We start from the raw sequence: 7,326 nt of genomic DNA on the forward strand, positions 1-7,326 counted from the left end.
ATGACATACTGTATCTGTTTACTCATAGGCTATCCATTCACAATACAGGTTTAACTAATTCCTGCTCGTGAGATTAGTACGCTACATGTTAAGTCCAGTCACGCACACTGTACAGTACAATGTGGTATGTTAAAAAAGAACTACTGGAGGCTGCCCACTAAGTTGTTTCTTTACACCCTCTCAGGCAACCCAAGCGATTACTCAACCGAGATAGATAAACTTGGCTGGGAGTGTATAGGCTAAGGAATTATTGCGGCTTTAAGTACAAACAAATGCTTAGGCTACTGTAAGGTCATGTATTGTTGCTTAGCCTGACAGACTGTCACATGTGTTTTTATACAGACACTAGTGTAGTATGTCATGGTACATCAGCAACCGATGCAGGCATGTTCCAATATAGTCTCTCCAGACAGAAGCAGCTTAGACGTTGTAGCCTCCATCATGACAACAATAATAGTCCACATACAGAATAGGCCTACAGAGAATACAGACCAGAACTATAGTCTCTCTCTCCGCCACTACTCGTTCTGTCACTGTCATGTGGTGGTCTTACAGGCGACAGACATCCCCTGTGATTTGAGCTTATGACCAATCATTTTTATTACATATTAATATGCTACATTTCCGCCTTATACTTGGAGAACAATGAAAGTCAAAAACATGGTGCCTCTTTCTGACTATAAACATGGTGCCTCTTTCTGACTATCTCCAACAATATCCGCGCGTGACGCAAGGGGAGTATACTTAAATCAGGATTAGCTCTCCATCAACATTAAACTCAACTGCCCTCCATTCAAGCACCGCGCGACATACAGTCCCGCGCGCACGGTCGAAAATAGGAGGGCTTTCTACTAATCAGCACTCAGGCTCGCGCGAGCAAAAGTGCTGGGGTTGTCGAGTGAGCTTTTAGCAGAGGCGCAGAAGGTAGAAGGCATGAGCGAACGCAGAAGCGGTGGGTTACCAATGCATTCTCCAGATACTGGATCATCCGGAGTAAAACACGGGAAACAATAGATTCCACAGGAATTTTGCACAGTGCACGGTGTGCTATCGTCTCCGAATGAATGACCATGGGGGAGTGGACAATATTAGAGCGTCTCTTGGAGGCGGCTGTCCAACAGCATTCTACTATGATCGGAAGGTAAGAGGGAAAGTGAGGATACTTTGTAAAAGTGTTAGCAGGAGTGTGTGTTTGATCAAGTACTGAAAGTGATTGTGTATAAAGAACTGTACAAACCCCCCGCTAAAACCACAACAAAGATTCATGACAATATGCAAAAAATGTGAACCAAAAGGAAATCATTTGATAACAGAGCTGTCACTTGAGAACACTGTGGCGCTTTCCTTCTAGAACAGAACTGGCTGGTGGCTTTCAGCACTGGATAGCTCCCTTTTAGCGTCTGCTTAGTAGCCTACACTTGAGCCAGCTTTACTTTGCAATCGCCAATTGTCTCTATATCTTGTTTGTTTAACAATCAAGCCTATCATCTCTGCATATCTGAACTGAAACATTTTTGATTTCGTGCTTGTTTGTTTTGTAGGATCCTCCTAACTGTGGTGGTGATCTTCCGGATTCTAATCGTTGCGATCGTTGGAGAAACGGTCTATGATGACGAGCAGTCCATGTTTGTGTGCAACACCCTGCAGCCCGGCTGTAACCAGGCCTGCTACGACAAGGCGTTCCCCATTTCCCACATCAGATATTGGGTGTTTCAGATTATTCTGGTGTGCACCCCCAGTCTCTGTTTCATCACCTACTCCGTGCACCAGTCCGCCAAGCAGAAGGAGCGTTTGGAGCGGGGGTACTCCACCGTGTTCCTCTCCTTGGACAAGCGCCATGATTCCATCAAAAGAGACGACAGCAAAAAGATCAAAAACACCATTGTAAATGGAGTACTTCAGAACACGGAGAACTCCACCAAAGAAGCCGAGCCCGACTGCTTGGAGGTGAAGGACATCCCAAATTCGGCCATGAGAACTAGTGGAAAGTCTAAAATGAGGAGGCAGGAGGGAATCTCAAGATTCTACATCATCCAAGTGGTTTTCCGAAACGCGCTAGAGATAGGGTTCCTGGTGGGTCAATATTTTCTGTATGGATTCAATGTCCCCGCGGTATATGAGTGTGATCGATACCCCTGCATCAAAGATGTAGAATGCTACGTTTCCAGGCCCACGGAAAAGACAGTGTTTCTGGTCTTCATGTTTGCGGTCAGTGGCGTCTGTGTGCTCCTGAACTTGGCTGAACTCAATCATCTTGGGTGGAAGAAGATCAAAGTAGCTGTCAAAGGCGTGCAGGCCAGGAGGAAGTCCATCTACGAGATCCGTAACAAAGACTTGCCTAGAATGAGCATGCCAAATTTCGGCCGCACTCAATCAAGTGACTCTGCCTATGTGTAGCTGTCGATTTCAATACAACTGAATGGAACAATTGTAGCCTACAAAGAATTCACATATATTTATTAATAATGTGGTAGATATTTTATCTCACCGACTTCGTTTGCGAAGTAGGTCGGGTATATCGATTGTATTTGTATTTTATGGATAAGTAAAAAACAAACGGACCAAAACGTTTGTTAGTCATATATATACACATATACACATACGAGAAGGCACTGATGCAACTTTTTAGTATGGTTTATCCTATATTTTGTAAAGTGCTTCTTAAAAGCATGAATTTGTGTTGACATATTCACTCTGTCGTTCACTTCAGCTGTTGAACATGGAGCAAATACCTGCACTAAATATGAATAATGAGGCAAAATATATCCGATTTGTGACGATAATGACGTCTTTTAATGACATTCTGCCGGTTTTAAACTCCACATATCATTATAGGCACGAAACATACACATTATTTGGCAGTTTTAGGGTCAATATTCCTCAAATGTACACAAATGCATATTCATTCTTCTAGTAGGCTAGATCACTCCTTTCACATATTTGTCAGATAGATCTATGACATTAGCACTATAAAAGTTGTTTTGGTTGCCTGAGTTTGCACCATTGACCTTAACCTATGTGATCACTCCATTGGGGAAAGGGGGGGGGGGTGACTTTTTATTTACACCCAAGCGCCCATTCCTTTTATTTACGTGGAAATTGATTTTCATGTCATCAAGTGCCATATTTGTACATAAATATAAACATGACCATATCTATAAAGTATTCTCTTCATTCCAGTAAAGGCTGTTGTCATCTTGGATTTAAATCACTGTGGTTTCTATGTAAATGGTATGCTACTATATTATTATCTCTGGTTTCATTTGCAACATACAAAAATAAACAACCTTTGCATATTCAAAAAGTATTGACGAGCAATTAGTCAAATAGACCACACATCTATAGTAAGCTGGAATCAATAACAAAGGGCAATAGATGTTGGCCCCTGGTGCTGCCATTTTCCAAAGCACTGATTTAAAGTATCAATGTACACTACATGGTGAAAAGTATGTGGACACCCCTTCAAATTAGTGGATTCGTCTATTTCAGCCACACCCGTAGCTGACAGGTGTATAAAATCATGCAATCTCCATAGACAAACATTGGCAGTAAAATGGCCCGTACTGAAGAGCTCAGTGACTTTCAATGTGGCACGGTCATAGGATGCAACCTTTCCAACAAGTCAGTTCGTCAAATTTCTACCCTGCTAGAGCTGCCCGGGTCAACTGTAAATGCTGTTATCGTGAAGGGGAACATCTAGGAGCAACAACAGCTCAGCTGCGAAGTGGTAAGTCACACAAGCTCACAGAACGAGACCGCCGAGCGCTGAAGCATAAAAATCGTCTGTCCTCAGTTGCAACACTCACTACAGAGATCCAAATTGCCTCTGGAAGCAACATCAGCACAATAACTATTCGTCGGGAGCTTCATGAAATGGGTGTCCTTGGTCGAGCAGCCGCACACAAGCCTAAGATCAACAAGGACGATACCAAGCATCGGCTGGAGTGGTGTAAAGTTCACCGCCATTAGACTCTGGAGTGAGGAATCATGTTTCACCACCTGGCTGTCTGATGGAAGAATCTGGGTGTGGTGTATGCCAGGAGAACGCTACCTGCCCCAATGCATAGTGCCAACTGTAAAGTTTGGTGAAAGAGGAATACTTGTCTGGGGATGTTTTTCATGGTTCGGGCTAGGCCCCTTTGTTCCAGTGAAGGGAAATCTTAATGCAACAGCATTCAATGACATTCTAGACGCTTCTGTGCTTCAAACTTCGTGGCAACATCTTAGGGAAGGCTCTTTCCTGTTTCAGCATGACAATGCCCCATCCACAAAGTGAGGTCCATAGAGAAATGTTTGTCATGATCGATGTGACAGAATTTGACGAGTCTGCACAGAGTCCTGACCTCAACCCCGTCGAACACCTTTGGAATGCCGAATGCAAGCCAGGCCTTATTGCCCGCGGGCGGCCAGTTGGGGACATCTGCCATAGAGAATGAGTGGGTTCAGCCTTCTGCACTCCCACAAGGTTACGGAAAAAAGTGCCTCCTGCACTCCCACAAGGTCACGGAGAAAAGTGCCTTCTGCACTCCCACAAGGTCACGGAGAAAAGTGCCTTCTGCACTCCCACAAGGTCACGGAGAAAAGTGCCTTCTGCACTCCTACAAGGTCACGGAGAAAAGTGCTGAACACTGAAACACGTTTCCCCAGAGAGTCGGACTCTCCCCAGCTAACGAATCATGAATGCTGGGTGCCACAATGGGGAGGGGCTGGAGTGTTGGTGGACAGGTATGGCTGCCAAGATGACTCAGCAAATCTGAGGAACAGAAATGGAAGCACCAAGGCCCTGACAGATCAATATCAAATTCAGCAGCGACTTTGGATGCTCCACCAACTCTCCAACACGCAACAGGCTCTGCTCGGTTGGATCGGCTGGCTAATGGCCTATTCCTGCTTCCTGTCTGTCTGTCTGTCTGTCTGTCTGTCTGTCTGTCTGTCTGTCTGTCTGTCTGTCTGTCTGACAGTCTGTCAGTCAGACAGGTGCAGCTTAGCACTTGGTGTATTGGATTAGTGGTTTCTAACATTTCCCTTTGTAACCTTCATGAAAGGCTATCTGAGAACACAGGACAGGCTCCGACTGGTAACAGGAAGTACTTAGCTACGGCTAAATATAGCTACACTGAACCTCAGTCTGATCACACACTGGCTGCATGATGTCCTTGTATTTTCTGAATGTCTATCTAGCAAATATGAATCTCCAATCCACAACCTTTATAGAAATGTCTTACTGTTTTTCATACATATCTAAAAAGGTATGCCCTGTTTACACTCTAAACAGTGCACTTTTCATTCAGATATGCATGACAAATACTAAAGGAAAATTAAGAAAGATTCATTCTGGCGATTCATGTTATGCTTCTAACTGTTTATCTCGAGGCATATGTTAATATCACATTAATGCGGCTAATAAATATTTAATAAAGGCGTCATCATCTGACTGCTGTCCATCATGCGTGCTACTTTTAGCGCCGATGCTAACAAAATAAAACATTTAGAGCTGCAGTGATTGTAAAGATGAGTGTTTGTTTCTATTACAACATTCAGATTGTGTGTGTGTGTTTGTTTGTTTAACTATCCCTGCGGATACCAGAAGTCCTCACAAGGATAGTAAAATAAGAACATTTCAGACAAGTGGGGATGTTTTGCCAGTCCCCATGAGGAAAAATGCTATTTTAGCCTTGGGGGCAAGGTTTAAGGTTACATTTAGGGTTAGGTAAGAATTAAGGTCAGGTTTATGAGTTACGGTTAGGTTTAGGAGTTAGGGTTAGGTATAGTTTCAGGGTTAGGGTTAGGGGTTAAGGTTAGGTTTAGGGTTAAGGATTAAGGTTAGGGTTTAGAAAAATAGGATTTTGGATGGGAGTCAATTCTTTGGTCCCCACGAGGACACCAATACAAAACTCTGTGTGTGTGTGTATTTCCTCCGGAGATTATTCAACCCAGCAGGAACCACTCAGAGCCACTCAACATAAATATTCATACTAAACTTGCTTACAGCACACACAAGTGATCCATGGACTGTCTTTCAGAGAGGCCTTCTTTAAAAATGTATGAATTCAGATCATTCATCCGAAATATACTTTTGACTATAAACAACCGTAAAAAATCACTATGTCCATTTCTGAAAATAGTATTTTTATCATTACAATATGTGTTATGATCATGCACAATCATCACTCATCTTCAGAGCTTCCAAGATAAGAAACCAAGCCAAGCTGCCTACACTCTTAGAAAAAAGTGCCCTCTAGAACCTAAAAGGGTTCTTTGGCTGTCCCCATAGGTGAACCCTTTTTGGTTCCAGGTAGAATTGTTTTGGGGTCCATGTAGAACCCTTTCTACAGAGGGTTCTACATGGAACCAAAAAAACATTCTACCTGGAACCAAAAAGGGTTCTCCTATGGGGACAGTCGAAGAACCCATTTGGAACACTTTTCCCCCAAGAGTGTACCTTTTCCTCAAACGTAAGTAGAAACATCAAAGAGAGTAAATAGATCCTCCTCTCTAAGAGTGTTCCATGTGTCTAATATTCTACATGGATCCTCCTCTCTAAGAGTGTTCCATGTGTCTAGTATTCTACATGGATCCTCCTCTCTAAGAGTGTTCCATGTGTCTAATATTCTACATGGATTCTCCTCTCTAAGAGTGTTCCATGTGTCTAGTATTCTACATGGATTCTCCTCTCTAAGAGTGTTCCATGTGTCTAGTATTCTACATGGATCCTCCTCTCTAAGAGTGTTCCATGTGTCTAGTATTCTACATGGATTCTCCTCTCTAAGAGTGTTCCATGTGTCTAGTATTCTACATGGATCCTCCTCTCTAAGAGTGTTCAATGTGTCTAATATTCTACCTGGATCCTCCTCTCTAAGAGTGTTCCATGTGTCTAGTATTCTACATGGATCCTCCTCTCTAAGAGTGTTCCATGTGTCTAGTATTCTACATGGATCCTCCTCTCTAAGAGTGTTCCATGTGTCTAGTATTCTACATGGATCCTCCTCTCTAAGAGTGTTCCATGTGTCTAATATTCTACATGGATTCTCCTCTCTAAGAGTGTTCCATGTGTCTAGTATTCTACATGGATCCTCCTCTCTAAGAGTGTTCCATGTGTCTAGTATTCTACATGGATCCTCCTCTCTAAGAGTGTTCCATGTGTCTAATATTCTACATGGATTCTCCTCTCTAAGAGTGTTCCATGTGTCTAGTATTCTACATGGATCCTCCTCTCTAAGAGTGTTCCATGTGTCTAGTATTCTACATGGATCCTCCTCTCTAAGAGTGTTCCATGTGTCTAATATTCTACATGGATTCTCCTCTCTAAGAGTGTTCCATGTGTCT

At 43.0% G+C, this 7,326-nt stretch overlaps 1 protein-coding gene across 1 annotated transcript; it reads left to right on the plus strand.

Moving 5' to 3' along the window:
• Positions 1–81: 81 nt before the first annotated feature.
• Positions 82–3,466, plus strand: LOC110522537 (gap junction delta-2 protein). Its single transcript, XM_021600986.2, has 2 exons — positions 82–1,141; positions 1,542–3,466. Exons 1-2 carry the CDS (start codon positions 1,065–1,067, stop codon positions 2,395–2,397), a joined length of 933 nt encoding a protein of 310 aa, XP_021456661.1. The 5' UTR covers positions 82–1,064; the 3' UTR covers positions 2,398–3,466.
• Positions 3,467–7,326: the final 3,860 nt, after the last annotated feature.

The sequence above is a fragment of the Oncorhynchus mykiss genome, chromosome 4, assembly GCF_013265735.2.
Source record: "Oncorhynchus mykiss isolate Arlee chromosome 4, USDA_OmykA_1.1, whole genome shotgun sequence".
NCBI lineage: Eukaryota > Metazoa > Chordata > Actinopteri > Salmoniformes > Salmonidae > Oncorhynchus > Oncorhynchus mykiss.

Coding starts and splice junctions, on each gene's coding strand:
- LOC110522537 (XM_021600986.2), top strand. CDS start 1,065: ATGACCATGGGGGAGTGGACAATATTAGAGCGTCTCTTGGAGGCGGCT. Junction 1,142..1,541: donor CATTCTACTATGATCGGAAG/GTAAGAGGGAAA, acceptor TTTGTTTTGTAG/GATCCTCCTAACTGTGGTGG.